The 26,850-nt window shown below is 44.6% G+C and overlaps 1 protein-coding gene across 17 annotated transcripts in view; it reads right to left on the bottom strand.

Annotated features, from left to right (window-relative positions):
• LOC147698860 (uncharacterized) overlaps positions 1 to 26,850 on the bottom strand; it is a 205,441-nt gene that overhangs the window by 60,278 nt on the left and 118,313 nt on the right. For 10 of the 17 annotated variants that reach the window (XM_086935464.1, XM_086935463.1, XM_086935454.1 and 7 more), the window contains 2 exons: positions 8,820 to 8,873; positions 913 to 966 (listed from right to left, as the gene is read on the bottom strand). The exons of 1 other annotated variant lie outside the window; for it this stretch is intronic. In XM_086935464.1, the coding sequence (XP_086791590.1) occupies positions 913 to 966; positions 8,820 to 8,873 (108 nt within the window). The remainder of the gene's footprint in view (positions 1 to 912; positions 967 to 8,819; positions 8,874 to 26,850) is intronic. 6 more of the 17 variants (XM_086935462.1, XM_086935461.1, XM_086935453.1 and 3 more) reach the window with 2 other exon arrangements.

The raw sequence follows: 26,850 nt of genomic DNA, 5'->3' as shown, positions 1-26,850 counted from the left end.
ATTAAAATGGAATGACTTTGCAAACTACAGCCCAGATATTGGGGTCCTTGGACTATCCTCAGTGTCCTCAACCCGGGGGCAATGAAACTCTAATTTCCTGTTGTTTTGGCAATGCATCCAGTATTTCATCCTCCTTTGCTTTTACCTTTTTGTGCTCAAACTTGTCTAGAGGGCCGTCTCCTCCAATATAAATAGATGATCACATGGAGTTTTAGGTCCATCGCAAGTGAGTCAAGGGTCGTCTATTTTATTTGATGGATTGGAAAAGGTACGGGATAAATGATTGTTCATTGGAACCTGCTGCCAATGAATGCACACTCCGTCTTTTGTGGCATTTTCATGCTTGCTATTCCACCAAGCCACCTGGTATGTCGGTCTTTTTCAGGTGAGGAGACTGTCAAGCATTTACGTTCTCTCACTTCTTCTTGTGTGATGTGTGCCTGGCATTTCATTCTGTCGCTCATATTGGTATCCCAGGCCATTCCTTTCAAGGACCCTTTGTGCTCCAATAGATGATTCCTTGGGGTCTTCTATTCCAAACAGCCTTTATGCTGTCATACCTTAATCCCCCAGGACATTTGTTTTATGTCCCTATTATTCCAAGCTCCCATTAAGGCCATATTCATTTCCCAGGGCCCTTTATGCCAAATGATTGTCTGATCCAGTCTACCTAGAAAAATCCGTGACACCCAAAATTTCCCAAGAGTGTGGGTGTCCTGCGTTAACAGTGGCCATCTTGCTTGAGTGCTATATAAATACTGTGCCCAAACCACAATGCCCTTCATTCCTCCATTTCATTTGTAGAGAGAGTAGTTCTCTCTTTCCTTCCTTGCTTGACAATCTGCATTTATGCCCGAAGACATCCAGCCTGGAAGCCTCACACTCAGCCTAGAGTCCCCACATGCTCCTTACCTGACTGTTCATATCCTTTTGCTCGGTTATCCTCCCCACGTGTCGACATTCCTCCTGAGAGAGAAAATGGAGAAGGAGCAGCATTAACACATTTTTGTAGTATTCTGTACAGTGCTAACTGAAAATTAAGCAAAGACCAAGGTTAGAGCACTAGCTTGCTCTGGCACGAGCATGTATAAACCCATCTGCAATGAACAGAGGTGTGGGAGGAGATAAAAAATATTGGAGCAAAAGTCTTGACCTAAGTAATATTAACATTATTATCCAAGGGACAGAGCAATCCCACATAGTTTTTGAACAGGGCTGGAGATCTAAGGCCAGATTCACTTAAGACAGACTTAAGTTAGGATTTTGTCTTAAGTCTGTCTTAAGTTTTTCTTAAGTTTGTCTTAAGACAAACTTAAGACAAAATCCTAACTTCTGTGAATACCAAAAGTAGTAAGATCATTCTGTGAATACCAAAATAGTAGTAAGTTTAGGATTGAGTCTCAGTTCATTCTGTGAATCAGGGCCCTAGAGTCCAAGGGTCAGCCCACACGTGTCCCTCTTCTGTGATCGATAGCTGCATTAAATTGCCTTTTGAAAGATGTTAGAAGTATTTATTTTGAAGTTTACAAACCTGTGCTGACACGCTGCTGATGATTAAAACCTTAGATTAATTCTCCTGAGCGGCTCAAATTGCAGTGCATTAAAATAGATAACCATTAGCTTTTAGGTACAATTTAAACATTTGTCAGGAGCGCAACCCTGATTTTAGGGATATGGGGGCATGTTACCAACAACTAGCGATAATTATCGCTGTGTTGGCTTAGCGGCAATATTTCTATCGCCGCCCTTCACCCTTTTGTATCGCTGAGATACCTTGCTGTTAGCAAGGTTTATCTCAGGAGCGATAAAAAACTGGCGAAATGCGTGAATCTGAAAGCATTAGCTGTATTGTCTTTTACTGAAAAAGTTTTCGCTCATAACGTTTTAAGAGCAAAAATGGATTATATTGTAAAAATGTAAAATGTTGGGAAAGTGTCTCTAACAGTAGAATGCTCTTCCTCACCTTGTCAGAAAAAAAGTATTGTATGTTGAGAAAATGATATACCCCCTACAACAGGTTTTGGTATTTAAATTCAAATATTTAATTGAAAAGGAGTAGTCAGGCAAAAAATACCCCCACTCGAAACACGTCAAGTTGTTTTGAGCAGGAAAAGTTCTCCTGCAAGAATTCTTGTGGTAAAATGTGGCCACGGTTTCATTCCGCTGAGCATCATAATACAGAGGTTTTTAATAAGCAACACACAGATGTATGCAAAGTTATCTGCCACAGATACGCTAACTCCTGAGCGACCACGCCGCCCCTCCTTCTCACCATGAGTTGTGAAACCTGGTGCACCAAGCACCCATACTGGCCAATCAACGTCAACTGTGTCTACTTCTCCTACGGCCCATACATTGTCCCAGAACTGCCTGGGAACCAGGACCTGACACCACTCTGAGCCAGTCTCTCATAGAGCTCTCATCCTCTTGTTGCAGATATCATATACCCAGAAAATGATATGCTTAAACCCGCTAAGCTAAATTGGACCTTCGGTTGAAAAGCCTTAAAGCAGGATTCTCTCAATATCGTCAGATATTTGCAGAAAATATTTTTGTTATAATGATTTCAATGCAATATGAAACTTGTAATGTTAGCAAGTATGCATCAGTTGTCACAGGCCAGGGAAGAGGTACACTAGCAAAGTTATTTCTATGGATTCAGTGCTATTCTAGCAGTTAGTCACCTAGGGGCATACTACCAAGGTGGGGCGATAGGCAATTATTGCCGATTTAGCAGCCGTTTTTAGCCGCTAAGCGGCGATAATTCTATCGCCCTATTAGCAAGCTGTCGCTAACTGATGTTAGCGACAGCTTTTAGGCGATAGCGAGCGGTTTGGGGCCCGCTTTGCATGTCAGCAATGTTTATCGCTAATGACATGCAAAGTGGGCATACCCAACCAGTTAGCGACTGAAAGCAGTCGCTAACATCGCTATCGCCTATAAGCAAGGCAGGTGTAGCGTCGGAAATTTTCACGCTAAGCGCGAATATCTCCAAATACTAACATCTGCCCAGACCAGTTCTTAGGTATGTTAGCCAATGGGAGGTTGATAACATGGCTAAGAGCATTTTGTCGCTAATGCTTGAATATCGCTGTGTTCTCAGCGATATTCACGCATTTCGCCGCTATCGCTGGATATTTCAGCGCAATGGAGAAAAACGTTGCTAATAGCATGCTTTCTCCTATAACATATCCAGCGATAGGCAGTGATAAAAAAAATCATCGCTAAGCCTATTTAGCTGTAATTTTTGCTACTTGTTGGTAATATTCCCCCTAGATCGGATGTAAGGCCATTGGCGTAGGTGTCCCAAAAGACAGAGTAGTCGAAATGTTTGAAGCAGTTTCTAGTTTTCTGCTCTCATGGCTCCCTCTGACCCCTCCTCCTTTCTCCTCATCCACAAGTTATTGATTGTTTTTTCAAGGTACATAAGAAGTCTTCCAAAAAAACAGAGGGAGGGATACCACACATTTAGTTATTCCAATAACTAAGTCTGTTTTCTCTCGATTTCTTGTCACATTACAGGCACACGTGGCTGAAGAGACAGAGGGAAAACTTGAACAGAGCTCCGATTCAGTGTTGGGTTTTGAACAAGACTCGGACATCCTTAGGAGCTGTTCTTCTGTTGCATGCCTTCTCTCGATCCCTGTGATCACCCCATGCTACCAACCTTTGCTCAGCCTTCACTGGTGTTTGTGATGACAAGTGCTGGTCCAGCCGGGTGCATCATCAGCATGTTACTGCTACAGTGCTAGTGATTCACTCCACCCCACTTCTTCTCCTTGTGAAAGATGAAAAACTCCATGGGGTTTCAGTGAGGAATGCACATGTGGACCACACCCCCCAAGAATTTGCTGTGCCTTAAGTAACCACTGCCTGTGAACCCTTGCTGGCTTCCCTGTTCCGACAAGTGCTGGGGGCATTAGAGGCTGTCTGATCCTCCCAGCGGACCCCGATAGCAGCCCTCCTGTCCCCGCTTCAGCTGACAGAGGAGGGGCCTTAGGACACTACTGCTCTTTTATGGTTTCACCACTGAAGTTCAGCAATGAGCTATTGTGCTAGCATCCTTTAAAGAGGATAGAGCGCACATGAGGCACTTGTTGACACCATGTTAAGAGGACTGGATATGTTGAATTTACTGCATTCCGTATAGAGCAGACTATTGGAAAGGAGAAGCAAAACTATGGACCTAGTCACATTGTTTTACACTGGGTGATGGTGCCATTCTGTTTCCTCATCTGTTTCCCCAGTATATCCATTCTCTTTACCACTTCATCAGTTTAAAATGAGAATAATGCAAAGCATGAAGATTAAAGAGGGCATACCCTGCCTTCAGCTTCTTTGACTGTGTGCCCACACTGGTAATATGGCACGGGGATGAAGGCTAAGGATTTTCTCATTTGCAAATGGCCACGTTCCCAAGCAAATTAGGGAGCAGTCTCTGAATATAGCGCCAGTCCTTTATGTCCGCCAGCACAATCGATAGTACAGATAGGACTGTACTAGTGTTTGCAGCCCCTTCTTTAAAAGTGCCCCGGCTGCATGCAAAGCAGGCGCAAACAACTGCTGTGACCCAGGCCACTTCCATATTAAAGCCTCAGCTTTTCAAATAAGATCACTGACTAAATTAGAAAAAAGGCAAACAACCCTGAGGCAAGACTGAATCCCTTGTAGTAAAGACAGACAGGGAAGAAGTGGACAGTATGGTCACTGATACCATAGAACCAATGAAGATAGGAAGGGTTTGAGGTTCCTTATCAAGTGAGGGCAAAGAATGAAGACAAAGTTAAATCTATGCCTCTTTTGCCGCAAGACGGGACGCTTTGCCCGTGACTGCTTAACGGAGCCTAAAGCTGTGTGCAGGACAGTAGGAGTTGTCAATCAACTGATTCTGGAAAACTAGAAAGATTGGCAATGAAGAGGTTGTTTTGTCGAGTGGAGTTTTGGAAAAGACCCCCAAATATTTGGCATTAGCATGGGAAGTATTCATGTCAGCTAACCATCCTGGTCACAGTAATCTTTTGTTCTCAAAAACGAAAGGTCTGGTTTATGTTAACTGATTCAGGAGCTACTGGCAATTTCTTAGATCTCACTCTTGCAATCTCTTTAAAAATCCCTCGAATAAGAAAAGTACCTGTGTGATCAGTCGACAGCTCAGAACTCTCATCAGATATAATCGAAGACATTGAATACCTTTGTTTTGGTTTGTGAAAATGGTGATAGAGACCCTGACTTTTGACATCCTACACTCCCAGCTTTGTGGAAAATTTGGGGGAGCCTTGGTTGCAGACCCACAACCCTCATATTTATTGAGCTCTTTGTCTTTTGACCTTGGGTTTGCAACATTCTCGATCCATGTGGTATAAAACCGCTCATGACCTAATATCTCCTTTGACTTGTGCTATTATTGACCAGGGAGCGAATCCGGATATACCTATTTAATATCAAGACTAGAAGGATGTCTTTGACAAAAAAAGGCCACTCAGTAACCTCCCCATAGAAGTTTGACTGTAGGATAAATTTAATTTTTGGGGCCTTTGTATCATGTGGTAGAATTTTCGCCCTGTCCGACCCAGAAACTCATAATCTAAAGCGCTATCTATATGAGTTACAAGACATTGGTTTCATCCAATATTTTTTCTCACCTTTATCCTTCCCATTGTTGTCTGATCATTAAAAATTATGGTAAAATTTACACTTGCATTGATTACAGGGCGCGTAATCAACTCTTGGTGAAAAATCACTATCCATTACCCTTGATCTCAGTTCTGGTAAATCAAGTGCGGAATAGAACCATTTACAGCAAATTGGACCTGTGATGGCTTACCACCTCATCAGAGTTCTAGAAGGCGATGAATGAAAGGTATGTTCTTCCACATTAACTTTGGCCTCTTTAAATATACAGTAATGCTGTCCGAACTCTCTAACATAAATGCAGAGATACAGTTTTTATTTACAAGGTCCTATGAAACTTATTAAAGATATGTGTAATTGGGTGAATAGATGAAATCACCATTTAATCCCAGAATTTGACTGAACATGTAACTCATGTTCAGGTAGTTCTATAATGCCTTCATGAAAACATTCTGTATGCTAAATTAGAAAAACATACGTTCCACAAATGAACAGTAGAATATTTGGGTTATTCTCTGTCCCTCGAAGGCATAACTATGGATAAGAAAAAGGGAACCAGAATCTTGGATTGGTGAACACCTACTACCTTTAACGAAATACGGAGCTTCCTAGTGTTCGCAAGTTTTTATAGATATTTACTACCTATTTTTCAGAAACTGTTACTCCCATTACCAGGCTTTTGAAGAAGAAAGTACATTTTTACTGGTCCAAGGAATCTGTCCTACCCCGCCTTGCTTAACAAGAAGTTCACATCAGCCCTGATGCTTAGGCACCCTGATACTATGCAGCCTTTATTAGTAAAAGCAGATGCCTCTCACATAGCAGTGGGGGGTCGAGGGGCATGATTATTTGAGAGTTAGATAATTCTATAGGACACATGCATCTTATTGCTAACATCTAAAAAGCTGTTACCCGCAGAACAAAATACACAACAGCTTTGAGAGAGTTACTTACTATCAAGATGGGTTTTAAAGACTAACACCATTACTTATGAGCTGCTCATATGGTCATGATATCCACAGACTACAAGAATTCACAGTTTTTTTTATCTCTCAAGGCTTTAAACCCAAAGAAAATGTGATGGCTAATGTTTTTTAGTGAATTTGAATTTATAATAACTACCACCCAGGGGCTCACAAAACAAAACAAAAGCAGATACCCTGTCACGGTGGGGATATACCAACTAAGATATGGACTTTGTGCCTCTAACAAACATCATCTCTCCAGAAAGGGTTCTAGAGCCTGACAAACAGAAGCCTTTTCGAAAGAGTACGACAGGAGGCATATCAGATTGACTGGGGAGAAAGGTTGACTGATGAAGGGAAAAGCATATAGGATGGCCTCTTTTACCATAAAAAAATGTATTTCTACCTACACCAGAGTTAGTTCAGGAAGCCTTAGTTTGGTGTCTTGACACCCTTGTCACTGGACATCTAGGTAATTAGAAAATGTAAGCAAATTGCAAAAGATGGTTCTGGTGGACCAGCCTGTGTAAGGACATTCACAACTATGCTTATGCTTTTCCAACACGCATCTGAAATAAGACACCCAACTCAGCACCAGTGGGACTCTCATTTCTTCTCAAAGTACCTCCATACCCATAATGTAACATGAACATGGATTTTATCACAGGGCTTCCCAATTTAAAATGGACACGCTACAGTATGGGTAACTGTAGACCTGATTTCTAAAACAGCATGCTTTGTACTTCTAAAGAAACTCCTGACATTGAAGCATCTATCCTCTCTTTTCCTACAGCATATCATGCGGCTTCATGGTCTCCCTTCTGTTATAATTTCCGATAGGAGGGCAAAATTCATCTCTAAATTCTGGCAGAGCGTGTGCACTTCATTATAAATTGATGCTCGACTCTTGCCTGCCTATCACCGGCAAAGTGATGGGCAGGCAGAGCAAATAAATCAGTCACTGGAACAGATTATTCGATGTTTGTTAGTCAGTAATTCATTAGAATGGGAACTGATGCTCCATTTTGAAAAATATCCAAACTATAACTCTCAACATTGTGCCACTAGTACTTCCCTTTTTTACTGTGTAACAGGAAAGCATCCAACGAGCTCGTACTGCAGATCCACCAAGGACCACAAGCAATATTCATCTGTTCAGGTCTCTCATGATCTCTTATCTCAAGTCAGAAATCACAATAAAAAATGGTTACAAGATTCAAAGGAACACATGGAGGTGCAAGTCAATAAACATCACAAATTGCAGCTTGATTACAAAGAAGGAGATCTGGTATGGCTCTCCACCAAGAACATTACAATGGAAGGACCTTGCAAACTACAGCCCAGGTATTGGAGTCCTTTGTCTATCGTCAGGTTCCTCAACCCGGGGGCAATGAAACTCTAATTTCCTGATGTTTAGGCAATGCATCCAGTGTTTCATGCTCCTTTGCTTTTACCTTATTGTGCTCAAACTTGTCTTGAATGCCGCCTCCTCCAATATAAGTAGATGATCACATGGAGTTTAAGGTCCATCGCAAGAGAGTCAAGAGTCATGTATTTTATTTGGTGGATTGGAAAAGGGACGGGCCAAATGATCGTTCATGGGTACCTGCTGCCAATGTATGCACACTCCGTCTTTTGTGGCACTTTCATGTCTGCTATTCCACCAAGTCACCTGGCATGTCGGTCTTTTTCAGGTGAGGAGATTGTCAAGGATTTACGTTCTCTCACTCCTTCTTGTGTGAGGGGTGCCCTGGCATTTCATCCTGTCGCTCATATTGGTATCCCAGGCCATTCCTTCCAAGGGTCCTTTGTGCTCCAATAGATGATTCCTTGGGGTCTTCTATTCCATGCAGCCTTTATGCTGCGATACCTTAATCCCCCGGGACATTTGTTTTATGGCACTGTTGTTCCAAGCCCCCATTAAGGCCATATTCATTTCCGAGGGCCCTTTATGCCTAGTGATTGTCTGATCCAGTCTACCTAGAAATAATCGGTGACACCCAAAATCTCCCAAGAGTTTGGGTGTCCTGCGTTAGCAGTGGCCATCTTGCTTGAGTGTTGTATAAATACTGCGCCCAAACCACAATGCCCTGCATTCCTCCATTTCATTTGTAGAGAGAGTAGTTCTCTCTTTCCTTCCTTGCTTGACAATCTGCATTTATGCCCGAAGCCCTCCAGCCTGGAAGCCTCATACTCAGCCTAGAGTCCCCACATGCTCCTTACCTGACTGGTCATATCCTTTTGCTCGGTTATCCTCCCCACGTGTCGACATTCCTCCTGAGAGAGAAAATGGAGAAGGAGCAGCATTAACACATTTTGTAGGATTCTGTACAGTGCTAACTGAAAATTAAACAAAGACCAAGGTTAGTGCACTAGCTTGCTCTGGAACAAGCATGTATAAACCCATCTGCAATGAACAGAGGTGTGGGAGGAGACAAACAATATTAGAGCAAAAGTCATGAACTAAGTAATATTAACATTATTATCCAAGGGACAGAGCAATCCCAGGTAGTTTTCGAACAGAGTCCAAGGCCCGCCCAGACCTGCATTAGATTGCCTTAAACATCGCTATTTTAAATCAGATTGCTCACAAACTTTTTTGTACGATGTCAGAAGTATTTATTTGGAAGTTTACAAACCTTTGCTGACATACTGTTGATGATTAAAACCTAGGATTAATTCTTCTGAGCAGCTCAAATTGTAGTGCATTCAAATGGATACCCATGAGCTTTTAGGTACAATGTAAACATTTCTCAGGAGCGCAACCCTGATTTTAGTGATATGAATTTTAAGGTACATTCACCATGGCAACATTGTTCATCTGCAAGCATAAGCTATTTTTTCGTTTACTGAAAATGTTTTTGCTAGTAACATTTTAAGAGCAAAATATGGATTATATTGTAAACATGTAAAATGATGAGAAAGTGTGTCCAACAGTACAATGCTCTTCCTCACCTTGTCAGAAAAAAAGTATTGTATGTTGAGAAAATGATGTACAACAGGTTTTGGTATTTAAATTCAAATATTCAATTAAAAAAGAGTAGCCAGGCAAAAAATACCCACACCTGAAACACGTCAAGTTGTTTTGAGCAGGTAAAGTTCTCCTGCAAGAATTCTTGTGGTAAAATGTGGCCACGGTTTCATTCCGCTGATCATCATAATACAGAGGTTTTTAATAAGCAACACACAGATGTATGCAAAGATATCTGCCACAGATATACTAACTCCTGAGCAACCACACCCCCCCTCCTTCTCACCATGAGTTGTGAAACCTGGTGCACCAAGCACCCATACCGGCCAATCAACGTCACCTGTGTCTACTTCTCCTACGGCCCATACATTGTCCCAGACCTGCCTGAGAACCAGGACCTGACACCACTCTGAGCCAGTCTCTCATAGAGCTCTCATCCTCTTGTTGCTTGATACAGATATCATGTACCCGTGAAAATGACATGCTTAAACCCGATAAGCTAAATTGGACCTTCGGTTGAAAAGCCTTAAAACAGGATTCTCTCAATATCGTTAGATATTTGCAGAAAATATTTTTGTTATAAGGATTTCAATAGAATATGAAACTTGTAATGTTAGCAAGTATGCATCAGTTGTCACAGGCCAGGGAAGAGGTACACTAGCAAAGTTATTTCTATGGATTCAGTGCTATTCTAGCAGTTAGTTACCTAGGGGCATACTACCAAGGGGGGGGGGGGCGATAGGCAATAATTGTCGATTTAGCAGCCGTTTTCGGCCGCTAAGCGGCGATAATTCTATCGCCCTATTAGCAAGCTGTCACTAACTGATGTTAGCGACAGCTTTTAGGCGATAGCGAGCGGTTTGGGGCCCGCTTTGCATGTCAGCGATGTTTATCGCTAATGACATGCAAAGTGGGTGTACCCAACCAGTTAGCGACTGAAAGGAGTCGCTAACATCGCTATCGCCTATTAGCAAGGCAGGTGTAGCGTTGGAAATTTTCACGAAAAAAGGCGAATATCTCCAAATACTAACACCTGCCCAGACCAGTTCTTAGGTATGTTATCCAATGGGAGGTGGATAACATGGCTAAGAGCATTTCGTCACTAATGCTTGAATATCACTGTATTCTCAGCGATATTCACGCATTTCGCCGCTATCGCTGGATATTTCAGCACAATGGAGAAAAACGTTGCTAATAGCATGTTTTCTCCAATAACATATCCAGCGATAGGCAGTGATAAAAAAAATTATCGCTAAGCCTATTTAGCGGTAATTATTGCTACTTGTTGGTAATATTCCCCCTAGATCGGATGTAAGGCCATTGGCGTAGGTGTCCCAAAAGACAGAGTAGTCGAAATGTTTGAAGCAGTTTCTAGTTTTCTGCTCTCATGGCTCCCTCTGACCCATCCCCCTTTCTCGTCATCCACAAGTTATTGATTATATTTACCTGATTGTGTTTTCAAGGTACATAACAATTCTTCCAAAAAAACAGAGTGAGGGATACCTCACATTTAGTTATACCAATAACTAAGTCAGTTTTGTCTTGATTTCTTGTCACAGTACAGGCAAACATGGCTGAAGAGACAGAGGGAAAACTTGAAGAGAGCTCCGATTCAGTTTTGGGTTTTGAACAAGACTCGGACATCCTTAAGAACTGTTCTTCTGCTGCATGCCTTCTCTCGATCCCTGTGATCACCCCATGCTACCAACCTTTGCTCAGCCTTCACTGGTGTTTGTGATGACAAGTGCTGGTCCTGCTGGATGCATCATCAGCATGTTACTGCTACAGTGCTAGTGATTCACTCCACCCCACTTCTTCTCCTTGTGATAGATGAAAAAACTCCATGGAGTTTCAGTGAGGAATGCACATGTGGACCACAACCCCCAAGAAGATGCTGTGCCTTAAGTAACCACTGCCTGTGAACCCTTGCTGGCTGCCCTGTTCCGACAAGTGCTGGGGGCATTAGAGGCTGTCTGATCCTCCCAGCGGACCCCGATAGCAGCCCTCCTGTCCCCGCTTCAGCTGACAGAGGAGGGGCCTTAGGACACTACTGCTCTATTATGGTTTCACCACCAAAGTTCAGCAATGAGCTATTGTGCTAGCATCCTTTAAAGAGGATAGAGCACACACGAGGCACTTGTTGACGCCATGTTAAGAGGGCTGGATATGTTGAATTTACTGCATTCTGTATAGAGCAGACTATTGGAAAGGAGCAGCAAAACTATGGACCTAGTCACATCGTTTTATACTGGGTGATGGTGCCATTCTGTTTCCTCATCAGTATATCCATTCTCTTTACCACTTCATCAGTTTAAAATAAGAATAATGCAAAGCTTGAAGATTAAAGAGGGCTTACCCTGCCTCCAGCTTCTTTGACTCTGTGCCCACACTGGTAATATGGCACAGGGATGAAGGCAAAAGATTTTCTCATTTGCAAATGGCCACGCTCCCAAGCAAATTAGGGAGCAGTCTCTGAATATAGCGCCAGTCATTTATGTCCGCCAGCACGATCAGAATTACAGATAGGACTGTACTAGTGTTGCAGCCCCTTCTTTAAAGGTGCCCCGGCTGCATGCAAAGCAGGCGCAAACAACTGCTGTGACCCAGGCAACTTCCATATTAAAGCCTCAGCGTTTCAAATTAGATCACTGACTAAATTAGAAAAAAGGCAAACAACCCTGAGGCAAGACTGAATCCCTTGTAGTAAAGACAGACAGGGAAGAAGTGGACAGTATGGTCACTGATACCATAGAACCAATGAAGATAGGAAGGGTTTGAGGTTCCTTATCAAGTGAGGGCAAAGAATGAAGACAAAGTTAAATCTATGCCTCTTGTGCCGCAAGACTGGACGCTTTGCCCGGGACTGCTTACGGAGCCTAAAGCGGTGTGCAGGACAGTAGGAGTTGTCAATCAACTGATTCTGGAAAACTAGAAAGATTGGCAATGAAGAGGTTGTTTTGTCGAGTGGAGTTTTGGAAAAGACCCCCAAATATTTGGCCATCAGCATGGGAAGTATTCATATCAGCTAACCATCCTGGTCACAGTAATCTTTTGTTCTCAACAACGAAAGGTCTGGTTTATGTCAACTGATTCGGGAGCTACTGGCAATTTCTTAGATCTCACTCTTGCAACCTCTTTAAAAATCCCTTGAATAAGAAAAGTACCTGTGTGATCAGTCGACAGCTCAGAACTCTCATCACAAATAATCGAATACATTGAATACCTTTGTTTTGGTTCGTGAAAATGGTTATAGGGACCCTGACTTTTGACATCATAGACACTCCCAGCTTTGTGACAAATTTGGGGGACCCTTGGTTGCAGACCCACAACCCTCATATTTATTGAGCTTTTGACCTTGGGTTTGCAACATTCTCGATCCATGTGGTATAAAACCGCTCATGACCTAATATCTCCTTTGACTTGTGCTATTATTGACCAGGGAGCGAATCCGGATATACCTATTTAATATCAAGACTAGAAGGATGTCTTTGACAAAAAAAGGCCACTCAGTAACCTCCCCATAGAAGTTTGACTGTAGGATAAATTGAATTTGTGGGGCCTTGTATCATGTGGTAGAATTTTCGCCCTGTCCGACCCAGAAACTCATAATTTAAAGCGCTATCTATATGAGTTACAAGACATTGGTTTCATCCAACATTTTTTCTCACCTTTATCCTTCCCATTGTTGTCTGTTCATTAAAAATAATGGTAAAATTTATACATGCATTGATTACAGGGCGCATAATCAACTCTCGGTGAAAAATCACTATCCATTACCCTTGATCTCAGTTCTGTTAAATCAAGTGCGGAATAGAACCATTCACAGAAAATTGGACCTGTGATGGCTTACCACCTCATCAGAGTTCGAGAAGGCGATGAATGAAAGGTATGTTCTTCCACATTAACTTCGGCCTCTTTAAATATACAGTAATTCTGTTCGAACTCTTTAACATAAATGCAGAGGTACAGTTTTTATTTACAAGGTCCTATGAAACTTATTAAAGATATGTGTCAATGGGTGAATAGATGAAATCACCATTTACTCCCAGAATTTGACTGACCATGAAACTCATGTTCAGGTAGTTCTATAATGCCTTCATGAAAACATTCTGTATGCTAAATTAGAAAAACATACATTCCACAAATGAACAGTAGAATATTTAGATTATTCTCTGTCCCTCGAAGGCATAACTATGGATAAGAAAAAGGGAACCACAATCTTGGATTGGTGAACACCTACTACCTTTAACGAAATACGGGGCTTCCTAGTGTTCGCAAGTTTTTATAGATATTTACTACCTATTTTTCAGAAACTGTTACTCCCATTACCAGGCTTTTGAAGAAGAAAGTACATTTTTACTGGTCCAAGGAATCTGTCCTACCCCGCCTTGCTTAACAAGAAGTTCACATCAGCCCTGATGCTTAGGCACCCTGATACTATGCAGCCTTTATTAGTAAAAGCAGATGCCTCTCACATAGCAGTGGGGGGTCGAGGGGGATGATTATTTGAGAGTTAGATAATTCTATAGGACACATGCATCTTATTGCTAACATCTAAAAAGCTGTTACCCGCAGAACAAAATACACAACAGCTTTGAGAGAGTTACTTACCATCAAGATGGGTTTTAAAGACTAACACCATTACTTATGAGCTGCTCATATGGTCATGATATCCACAGACTACAAGAATTCACAGTTTTTTTTATCTCTCAAGGCTTTAAACCCAAAGAAAATGTGATGGCTAATGTTTTTTAGTGAATTTGAATTTATAATATCTACCACCCAGGGGCTCACAAAAAAAACAAAAGCAGATACCCTGTCACAGTGGGGATATACCAACTAAGATATGGACTTTGTGCCTCTAACAAACATCATCTCTCCAGAAAGGGTTCTAGAGCCTGACAAACAGAAGCCTTTTTCGAAAGAGTACGACAGGAGGCACATCAGATTGACTGGGGAGAAAGGTTGACCGATAAAGGGAAAAGCATATAGGATGGTCTCTTTTACCATAAAAAAAAATGTATTTCTACCTACTCCAGAGCTAGTTGAGGAAGCCTTAGTTTGGTGTCTTGATACCCTTGTCACTGGACATCCAGGTAATTAGAAAATGTAAGCAAATTGCAAAAGATGGTTCTGCTGGACCAGCTTGTGTAAGGACATTCACAACTATGTTTATGCTTTTCCAACACACATCTGAAATAAGACACCCAACTCAGCACCAGTGGGACTCTCATTTCTTCTCAAAGTACCTCCATACCCATTATGTAAAATGAACATGGATTTTATCACAGGCCTACCCAATTTAAAATGGACATGCTACAGTATGGGTAACTGTAGACCTGTTTTCTAAAACAGCATGCTTTGTACTTCTAAAGAAACTCCTGACGTTGAAGCATCTATCCTCTCTTTTCCTACAGCATATCATGTGGCTTCATGGTCTCCCTTCTGTTATAATTTCTGATAGGAGGGCAAATTTCATCTCTAAATTCTGGCAGAGTGTGTACACTTCATTATAAATTGATGCTCGACTCTTGCCTGCCTATCACCGGCAAAGTGATGGGCAGGCAGAGCAAATAAATCAGTCACTGGAACAGATTATTCGATGTTTGTTAGTCAGTAATTCATTAGAATGGGAACTGATGCTCCCTTTTGAAAAATATCCAAACTATAACTCTCAACATTGTGCCATGACGCTGTGCATACCCTGGGATAAACCTTTCCAAAGTGGAACACTGAACTCCTGACCCTGCGAGAGCCTACTTCGCCAACGCTGCTCCCCGCGGACCCTGGTGCCTGCTGGTCTTAGTCCCCCTCCCGCCGCCGCAACAGTCATCTAGAAGCGGCCGCCGAGCGGAGGGGGGCACAGGACTACGTTTCCCGCCCTGCTTAGCGGTGGGAGACGACGCTGACATCGCGCCAGGCGGCGCATAAAGAGCGCGTCACCCCGGTGGAGCAGGTGACGCTGTGCATACCTTGGGATAAACCTTGCCAAAGTGGAACACTGAACTCCTGACCCTGCGAGAGCCTACCTCGCCAACGCTGCTCCCCGCGGACCCTGGTGCCTGCTGGTCTTAGTCCCCCTCCCACCGCCGCAACAGTCATCTAGAAGCGGCCGCCGAGCGGAGGGGGGCACAGGACTACGTTTCCCGCCCTGCTTAGCGGCGGGAGACGACGCTGACATCGCGCCAGGCGGCGCATAAAGAGCGCGTCACCCCCGTGTCGCGGGAGCGCGCGGGAGCGCCTGGGGCTAAGCCCGGGCAAAGGGCGGGCCCTCCGTGGCCCTCAGGGGACAGAAGGAGACGGGACGGGCCATCCCCCTTTCATCGCCATTACCCTGGGAAACAGCACAAGGTGACAGTGTTGTATCTGGTCTAATTATCGTATGTGTGGCCTGTTATAGCTGCTAAACCTTCCCCTTTACAAGCGTCAAGTACTTTATTTGTCCTCTTGGATACTTCCTACATGATGACTAAAGTCAGAAAGACCCCTGTGGCTACAAGATCGTCGACTAGAAATAAGACCATTCCATCTACACCTTTACCGTCTCTTACAGCCATTCACTTAATGCTACAAAAGACTATAGGTGTAGTAGCAGATGCTATACAAAATACGGAGAGGCGTCTTTCAATGACCCCAAATATGTGTTTTCTCAATCTTTCATTGCATACTACTGCCAATAACAATACTGCGGATTCCTCTATTAATTTGGAGGAATCACTTTTACTGCAATCCTTTACAGGGTTACCTAGTGGCCAAAGTAGTAGGAAAAATGCATCATTAGCCTCACCTATACCACTAATTAGCATAGAAGGTAGCCCTTTGTTTAATTCCAATTCTGGGGAAAATCTGTGCCTGTCTCACCTGGGAATCATGTCATTAAACTCCCCAAGGTCAGGGGATGTACTCGCTGAAAGTTCACCTCTTGCAAATATAACAGTAGCAGATAAATCACCTTCCCTAAAAAAGACGAAACGGCGATATGGGAAAAAAACTAAATCTATAGTGAGGAAAACATACCGACCATTAGGAAATCACAAGCCCTCAGCAAAGGATGTTTGGTCAAACTTCAGACTGGCCAAAACAACTAACAAAACACCTAACTTGAATGCAACATCTTCTAACCAGGGTGTATTACTATTGCCTAATAAAACACAGCCAGAGTACATTAAAACTTCCATAGACCAGACAAGCCAGACCGATAGGGCAAGTATGCCAGATAATCTATACCTGACTGAACTGGAACACCTAGTTAGATCCCTTTTGCAGCCTATAAGTGAAAGAATCACCAGCATAGAGCAAACTTTAGTGAAGTTTGAAAAGTCTCAAAAAGAGGACACTACGAGTATGTTAAAGATTCTTAGTGCACCTACATCGAAGGTCAGCCTTTTATCGGCCAACAGCACCCTTAAGCAAACTAACTCTAAAAAGACACGAGCTAAGAAAAACACTCAAAGTGATAGTTCGAATTCGTCATCTACTCCTTCCCCGGGAGCTATAGACCATAACATCCCAAACCCGCCTGTATGTGTAAACATTCATACGGCAGTAGCCCCGACACTGCCCACCATCCCAGATGGTTCCACAATTGGTAGCGATGAGAGTGAATGGGCCACGGAAGGTCTATCCCCTGATTCACTTGATGACCAGGTTGAGCCTCAAAGGCCAATACCAACACAAAACACAGCCATAAATACACGATTAGCGCAAACACCAAAGCAAACACAACCTAAAAAACCCATTCATATTAATCTCCCTCCGGAATCCCACTTATACACCATAGTAATGATTGGTGTACCACAATTAGAAGCTGGTAAGGTAGAGAGCTATGGGGACCTGAAAAAGAAAGTGAGTCACTGGCTAACCGCCCATAGACCGATTCCTCCCCACATAAGTGGCAAAATAACAAATGTTAGGAGGGTCGACCGGGTGGGGCACAGATTTAAATCTACTGAGGGTGACTGCATTGTTGTCAATTTCAAGGACAATCGTGTGGCAAGGCACATTACTAGCTGGAAGGATGGCCCGATTAGCAGTTTGATCCGTACTATGGATCTAAGTTATTTTTATCCCTCAAGTGATCACAGTCTAAGTAAAGTGTACCCATATCCCACACTAGAGCAGGAGAAAACTTATGATAACTTTAATCTATATCACGACGGAGTAATTCCAAGGAACCATGGACACTACACTACAGGAGATCAAAGACAGTATAGGAGAGATATATCTTGGGAGACCAGACAGGTTAACCACCCAGCAACCTATTATGAGAGACGGGAGGCCTCACACGGGTTGTATCACCATCGTGACCACTCGCAATTAACATACCCTAATATCCACTACAATGTACCTATTTCAAATAGGTTTGACGCTTTCTATGATCAGAGTGGTTTGGAGGAGGTCGACTGACTACATACTGCCCCAACCACACCAATGCATACTGGTTATATGCAAACTAATCCAGTACATGGGGTAATTAGGGCTATACAAGCAGTAACTGCTCCCTCTCCAGCCGTTGAATTAGACACCAATAGTCAGGTAGAGCTAGATATAGATCGCCTAATGGATAGCCCCGTATCACATGAGCACAATAGTACATTGCATGGCTTGCCCGAGGCTTTTAACCCTCTTCCTATCCATGCAGAACCAAACCCTCCCACAATAGAAACTCAGGGAGAACAACTTAATCGGCCGTTATTAGAACCTATAACCACAGAGCTTGTCACTGGAACAGAGCCTGTTGATGTTTGTAATGCGAGTTTAGTCTCCTGGAATATAGCGGGTTTGGCTGATAAAATATGTGATCCTGCCTGGTTGGCATTTGTCAAGAAATACGCAGTAATATGCCTCCAAGAGACATGGATGGAAGATAATAATGCCTTTATCGAAGGTTACCAAAGCTTCTTTAGGCCAGCAGCTCCCTCAATCAGTGGAAGAGCAAAGGGGGGCCTGGCTATTTTTATTAATCTGGCACTTACCTGTCAAGTAAGTAACCGGTATCATGTAAATCGGAATATTCAAGTGCTGGAATTGAAGAGAGGCAAACATGCCCTGACTTTAATCAATTTTTATAATGCTATAAATAGTCAAGGGGAATGTAATATACTGCTTTTGAATGAGATGTTGAGAGAGGGAGCAGGTATTCTGTCATGTAATCTGTTGATCGTAGGTGATTTTAATGTACACCCGTGTGGTAACCCAGGAGTTACCCCCATGGGATCTTTGGGGTGTAATAGTGTGAACGATTTTAATTTTGATCACTCCAGGCGTGGAATTTGTCTTAACGATTTGCTGAATGAAAATAATCTAACTGTAGCCATGTCCATGGTACCTGAGTCCAAGGTCTTAGATGCCTCCACATTTAAAGGCTGAGGCCAGGGGTCCTTTATAGATCACATATTATTAACTGCTGACCTTGCCAATCAGGCCTCCAGATTCACTATTCATACGAACATCTATAGAGATCATAGTCCCATAACCATTGGACTGGGTGGTGGAGTATTTGAACAGCGAATGAACTGTGAAGGTCGGGGAACCTTAAAATGCATAAATGGTAAACGTCGTTTGAAATGGTCAATGGTAAACCATGAAAACCTGTACACTGAAATTAATAGGTCATGTGGGGAGGAACTTGCGGTTTGTGTGTCATCAGCCACATCCCCAAAGCAAACTCTAGCTGTTTTTGAGGTTGTGGTGTCATCAGTAGGATCTATGTTAACAGTCCCAGTGAAGGGACAAACTAGAAGTAATCCTAAATGGTTTGACCACTCCTGCTCCAAGGCAAGCGGAGATCTGAGAAAGGCGCTAAAAACTAAACCCAGAGACACAGGCCAAATCAAAATTCTGTGATTGATTTACAACAAATCTCTTGCTAAACGAAAAAAAGAAATTAAGGCGTGTACCTGGGAGTCTCTGCTTGATCCATCAGTCCTGGGCAACAGTAGCAAATTCTGGGAAATTATTAACAAACCTTTGTTTGACAATCTCAGTGATACTGCACTTGGCACTAACATCCCAGAGGAGGACTGGGTCACTTATTTTAGTGCAATTTTTAAAAGCAATGAGCAACAGGCAGAAAATGGCTTTTTAACTCCCATGGAGAATTTGTTGTGCTTTTCAGTTAACGAAGTAGAGAAGGGTATTCAAGGGTTAACTAGTAATAAGGCTCCTGGCCCGGATGGCCTGCCTCCGGACCTTTTTAAATCTTGTATATCATTATGGGCCCCTGTCCTTACTGCTGTAGTAAATGCAGCTGCGGTCTCTGGATGCCCAAAGTCGTGGGGGTTATCGACTATAGTGCCCGTGTTTAAAAAGGGTGATCGTAGTAGCCCGTTATGCTACAGGCCAATATCTTTAATCAACTCTGTAGCCAAAGTGGTAGGGGGTGTAATCTTGAATAGATTAACTGCATGGGCAAATGAGAACAATGTTATATCCCCAATACAATATGGTTTCAGACCTGGTCACTCGACAGTTACCCAGTGCCTGAACCTGTACCTGATTATAGGTAAATACACCATGGCCCGGAAGGGAACAGTCCACATGGCTTTTATGGACTTATCGTCCGCATTTGATTGTGTGGAGAGAGGCAAATTATGGGACACCATGCTAAAGATGGGTGTAGAGCAGAATTTAATTAATTAACTGGCTGACCTGCACTCCGATACAAGAGCTAACGTTCGATATACCCAAGATCTGAAAGTGACGAGGGATATCAGAATTAAACGGGGTGTTTGACAAGGGTGCATTCTAGCTCCATTCCTCTTTAACTTGTATATTAACGAGTTAGAGGAATATTTGTTTAAAACCGGAGCGGATGTAGGTCGGAAAGGCGTTCCAGTTCTGCTCTATGCGGACGATGCTGTCCTTATTTCAAGGATTCAGAAAAAGGGGTGGTGATGAACAACAGAGTGTCTGAATTGAGCAGACCACTCTTACCCAGTCCAAAGATCAGGGCTTGATCCATCACCGTTATTTATCTCACTGCCCCATCCCAGCTCAGAACCTGGCTATGTGCAAATCAGTCTGTCCCTGGCCCAGTGCATCATGGGAACAGGGCAGACTAAACTACCAAGCCAATTCTTCACCAGAAAGGAGACAAGCTACCGGGGACCGGTTTCTGGCATTTCAGCCGTCTTCGGCCCGGTTTGCTTGAATCCTGATGGAGCAGTGAGAAAGGGACTCATGTCTGAGTATACCCTGCCACACCTATAGTGGCCAAAAACGATTCAGAAAAAGGGGTGGTGATGAACAGAGTGTCTGAATTGAGCAGACCACTCTTACCCAGTCCAAAGATCAGGGCTTGATCCATCACCGTTATTTATCTCACTGCCCCATCCCAGCTCAGAACCTGGCTATGTGCAAATCAGTCTGTCCCTGGCCCAGTGCATCATGGGAACAGGGCAGACTAAACTACCAAGCCAATTCTTCACCAGAAAGGAGACAAGCTACCGGGGACCGGTTTCTGGCATTTCAGCCGTCTTCGGCCCGGTTTGCTTGAATCCTGATGGAGCAGTGAGAAAGGGACTCATGTCTGAGTATACCCTGCCACACCTATAGTGGCCAAAAACGATTCAGAAAAAGGGGTGGTGATGAACAGAGTGTCTGAATTGAGCAGACCACTCTTACCCAGTCCAAAGATCAGGGCTTGATCCATCACCGTTATTTATCTCACTGCCCCATCCCAGCTCAGAACCTGGCTATGTGCAAATCAGTCTGTCCCTGGCCCAGTGCATCATGGGAACAGGGCAGACTAAACTACCAAGCCAATTCTTCACCAGAAAGGAGACAAGCTACCGGGGACCGGTTTCTGGCATTTCAGCCGTCTTCGGCCCGGTTTGCTTGAATCCTGATGGAGCAGTGAGAAAGGGACTCATGTCTGAGTATACCCTGCCACACCTATAGTGGCCAAAAACGATTCAGAAAAAGGGGTGGTGATGAACAGAGTGTCTGAATTGAGCAGACCACTCTTACCCAGTCCAAAGATCAGGGCTTGATCCATCACCGTTATTTATCTCACTGCCCCATCCCAGTTCAGAACCTGGCTATGTGCAAATCAGTCTGTCCCTGGCCCAGTGCATCATGGGAACAGGGCAGACTAAACTACCAAGCCAATTCTTCACCAGAAAGGAGACAAGCTACCGGGGACCGGTTTCTGGCATTTCAGCCGTCTTCGGCCCGGTTTGCTTGAATCCTGATGGAGCAGTGAGAAAGGGACTCATGGCTGAGTATACCCTGCCACACCTATAGTGGCCAAAAACGATTCAGAAAAAGGGGTGGTGATGAACAGAGTGTCTGAATTGAGCAGACCACTCTTACCCAGTCCAAAGATCAGGGCTTGATCCATCACCGTTATTTATCTCACTGCCCCATCCCAGCTCAGAACCTGGCTATGTGCAAATCAGTCTGTCCCTGGCCCAGTGCATCATGGGAACAGGGCAGACTAAACTACCAAGCCAATTCTTCACCAGAAAGGAGACAAGCTACCGGGGACCGGTTTCTGGCATTTCAGCCGTCTTCGGCCCGGTTTGCTTGAATCCTGATGGAGCAGTGAGAAAGGGACTCATGTCTGAGTATACCCTGCCACACCTATAGTGGCCAAAAACGATTCAGAAAAAGGGGTGGTGATGAACAGAGTGTCTGAATTGAGCAGACCACTCTTACCCAGTCCAAAGATCAGGGCTTGATCCATCACCGTTATTTATCTCACTGCCCCATCCCAGCTCAGAACCTGGCTATGTGCAAATCAGTCTGTCCCTGGCCCAGTGCATCATGGGAACAGGGCAGACTAAACTACCAAGCCAATTCTTCACCAGAAAGGAGACAAGCTACCGGGGACCGGTTTCTGGCATTTCAGCCGTCTTCGGCCCGGTTTGCTTGAATCCTGATGGAGCAGTGAGAAAGGGACTCATGTCTGAGTATACCCTGCCACACCTATAGTGGCCAAAAACGATTCAGAAAAAGGGGTGGTGATGAACAGAGTGTCTGAATTGAGCAGACCACTCTTACCCAGTCCAAAGATCAGGGCTTGATCCATCACCGTTATTTATCTCACTGCCCCATCCCAGCTCAGAACCTGGCTATGTGCAAATCAGTCTGTCCCTGGCCCAGTGCATCATGGGAACAGGGCAGACTAAACTACCAAGCCAATTCTTCACCAGAAAGGAGACAAGCTACCGGGGACCGGTTTCTGGCATTTCAGCCGTCTTCGGCCCGGTTTGCTTGAATCCTGATGGAGCAGTGAGAAAGGGACTCATGTCTGAGTATACCCTGCCACACCTATAGTGGCCAAAAACGATTCAGAAAAAGGGGTGGTGATGAACAGAGTGTCTGAATTGAGCAGACCACTCTTACCCAGTCCAAAGATCAGGGCTTGATCCATCACCGTTATTTATCTCACTGCCCCATCCCAGCTCAGAACCTGGCTATGTGCAAATCAGTCTGTCCCTGGCCCAGTGCATCATGGGAACAGGGCAGACTAAACTACCAAGCCAATTCTTCACCAGAAAGGAGACAAGCTACCGGGGACCGGTTTCTGGCATTTCAGACGTCTTCGGCCCGGTTTGCTTGAATCCTGATGGAGCAGTGAGAAAGGGACTCATGTCTGAGTAAACCCTGCCACACCTATAGTGGCCAAAAACGATTCAGAAAAAGGGGTGGTGATGAACAGAGTGTCTGAATTGAGCAGACCACTCTTACCCAGTCCAAAGATCAGGGCTTGATCCATCACCGTTATTTATCTCACTGCCCCATCCCAGCTCAGAACCTGGCTATGTGCAAATCAGTCTGTCCCTGGCCCAGTGCATCATGGGAACAGGGCAGACTAAACTACCAAGCCAATTCTTCACCAGAAAGGAGACAAGCTACCGGGGACCGGTTTCTGGCATTTCAGCCGTCTTCAGCCCGGTTTGCTTGAATCCTGATGGAGCAGTGAGAAAGGGACTCATGTCTGAGTATACCCTGCCACACCTATAGTGGCCAAAAACGATTCAGAAAAAGGGGTGGTGATGAACAGAGTGTCTGAATTGAGCAGACCACTCTTACCCAGTCCAAAGATCAGGGCTTGATCCATCACCGTTATTTATCTCACTGCCCCATCCCAGCTCAGAACCTGGCTATGTGCAAATCAGTCTGTCCCTGGCCCAGTGCATCATGGGAACAGGGCAGACTAAACTACCAAGCCAATTCTTCACCAGAAAGGAGACAAGCTACCGGGGACCGGTTTCTGGCATTTCAGCCGTCTTCGGCCCGGTTTTCTTGAATCCTGATGGAGCAGTGAGAAAGGGACTCATGTCTGAGTATACCCTGCCACACCTATAGTGGCCAAAAACGATTCAGAAAAAGGGGGGGTGATGAACAGAGTGTCTGAATTGAGCAGACCACTCTTACCCAGTCCAAAGATCAGGGCTTGATCCATCACCGTTATTTATCTCACTGCCCCATCCCAGCTCAGAACCTGGCTATGTGCAAATCAGTCTGTCCCTGGCCCAGTGCATCATGGGAACAGGGCAGACTAAACTACCAAGCCAATTCTTCACCAGAAAGGAGACAAGCTACCGGGGACCGGTTTCTGGCATTTCAGCCGTCTTCGGCCCGGTTTGCTTGAATCCTGATGGAGCAGTGAGAAAGGGACTCATGTCTGAGTATACCCTGCCACACCTATAGTGGCCAAAAACGATTCAGAAAAAGGGGTGGTGATGAACAGAGTGTCTGAATTGAGCAGACCACTCTTACCCAGTCCAAAGATCAGGGCTTGATCCATCACCGTTATTTATCTCACTGCCCCATCCCAGCTCAGAACCTGGCTATGTGCAAATCAGTCTGTCCCTGGCCCAGTGCATCATGGGAACAGGGCAGACTAAACTACCAAGCCAATTCTTCACCAGAAAGGAGACAAGCTACCGGGGACCGGTTTCTGGCAATTCAGCCGTCTTCGGCCCGGTTTGCTTGAATCCTGATGGAGCAGTGAGAAAGGGACTCATGTCTGAGTATACCCTGCCACACCTATAGTGGCCAAAAACGATTCAGAAAAAGGGGGGGTGATGAACAGAGTGTCTGAATTGAGCAGACCACTCTTACCCAGTCCAAAGATCAGGGCTTGATCCATCACCGTTATTTATCTCACTGCCCCATCCCAGCTCAGAACCTGGCTATGTGCAAATCAGTCTGTCCCTGGCCCAGTGCATCATGGGAACAGGGCAGACTAAACTACCAAGCCAATTCTTCACCAGAAAGGAGACAAGCTACCGGGGACCGGTTTCTGGCATTTCAGCCGTCTTCGGCCCGGTTTTCTTGAATCCTGATGGAGCAGTGAGAAAGGGACTCATGTCTGAGTATACCCTGCCACACCTATAGTGGCCAAAAACGATTCAGAAAAAGGGGTGGTGATGAACAGAGTGTCTGAATTGAGCAGACCACTCTTACCCAGTCCAAAGATCAGGGCTTGATCCATCACCGTTATTTATCTCACTGCCCCATCCCAGCTCAGAACCTGGCTATGTGCAAATCAGTCTGTCCCTGGCCCAGTGCATCATGGGAACAGGGCAGACTAAACTACCAAGCCAATTCTTCACCAGAAAGGAGACAAGCTACCGGGGACCGGTTTCTGGCATTTCAGCCGTCTTCGGCCCGGTTTGCTTGAATCCTGATGGAGCAGTGAGAAAGGGACTCATGTCTGAGTATACCCTGCCACACCTATAGTGGCCAAAAACGATTCAGAAAAAGGGGTGGTGATGAACAGAGTGTCTGAATTGAGCAGACCACTCTTACCCAGTCCAAAGATCAGGGCTTGATCCATCACCGTTATTTATCTCACTGCCCCATCCCAGCTCAGAACCTGGCTATGTGCAAATCAGTCTGTCCCTGGCCCAGTGCATCATGGGAACAGGGCAGACTAAACTACCAAGCCAATTCTTCACCAGAAAGGAGACAAGCTACCGGGGACCGGTTTCTGGCATTTCAGCCGTCTTCGGCCCGGTTTGCTTGAATCCTGATGGAGCAGTGAGAAAGGGACTCATGTCTGAGTATACCCTGCCACACCTATAAGGGCCAAAAACGATTCAGAAAAAGGGGTGGTGATGAACAGAGTGTCTGAATTGAGCAGACCACTCTTACCCAGTCCAAAGATCAGGGCTTGATCCATCACCGTTATTTATCTCACTGCCCCATCCCAGCTCAGAACCTGGCTATGTGCAAATCAGTCTGTCCCTGGCCCAGTGCATCATGGGAACAGGGCAGACTAAACTACCAAGCCAATTCTTCACCAGAAAGGAGACAAGCTACCGGGGACCACCCTAAGCGTGGAAGGGTATTCTCAGATGTGAGACCCTTGCTCATTGCACCATCAGGATTCAAGCAAACCGGGCCGAAGACGGCTGTAATGCCAGAAACCGGTCCCCGGGAGCTTGTTTCCTTCCCAGTGTAAGAATTGGCTTTTGTAGTTTGGTTTGCCCTGTTCCCATCATGCACTGGGACAGGAACAGACTAATTTGCATTCAGCCAGGTTCTGAAACTGGGATGGTGCAGTGAGCTAAAAAACGGTGTTGGATCTAGCCCTGATCTCTTGACTGGGTGAGAGTTTTCTGCTTAATTCAGAGACTCTGTCCCTCACCACCCCTTGTTGTAAATATTTTTGTCCACCCTAAGCGTGGAAGGGTATTCTCAGATGTGAGACCCTTGCTCATTGCACCATCAGGATTCAAGCAAACCGGGCCGAAGACGGCTGTAATGCCAGAAACCGGTCCCCGGGAGCTTGTTTCCTTCCCAGTGTAAGAATTGGCTTTTGTAGTTTGGTTTGCCCTGTTCCCATCATGCACTGGGACAGGAACAGACTAATTTGCATTCAGCCAGGTTCTGAAACTGGGATGGTGCAGTGAGCTAAAAAACGGTGTTGGATCTAGCCCTGATCTCTTGACTGGGTGAGAGCTTTCTGCTTAATTCAGAGACTCTGTCCCTCACCACCCCTTGTTGTAAATATTTTTGTCCACCCTAAGCGTGGAAGGGTATTCTCAGATGTGAGACCCTTGCTCATTGCACCATCAGGATTCAAGCAAACCGGGCCGAAGACGGCTGTAATCCAGAAACCAGTCCCCGGGAGCTTGTTTCCTTCCCAGTGTAAGAATTGGCTTTTGTAGTTTGGTTTGCCCTGTTCCCATCATGCACTGGGACAGGAAAAGACTAATTTGCATTCAGCCAGGTTCTGAAACTGGGATGGTGCAGTGAGCTAAAAAACGGTGTTGGATCTAGCCCTGATCTCTTGACTGGGTGAGAGCTTTCTGCTTAATTCAG

Source organism: Lissotriton vulgaris, chromosome 8 (genome assembly GCF_964263255.1).
Source record: "Lissotriton vulgaris chromosome 8, aLisVul1.2, whole genome shotgun sequence".
Taxonomy (NCBI): Eukaryota; Metazoa; Chordata; class Amphibia; order Caudata; family Salamandridae; genus Lissotriton; species Lissotriton vulgaris.
This window is presented reverse-complemented; position numbering and strand designations above follow the sequence as displayed.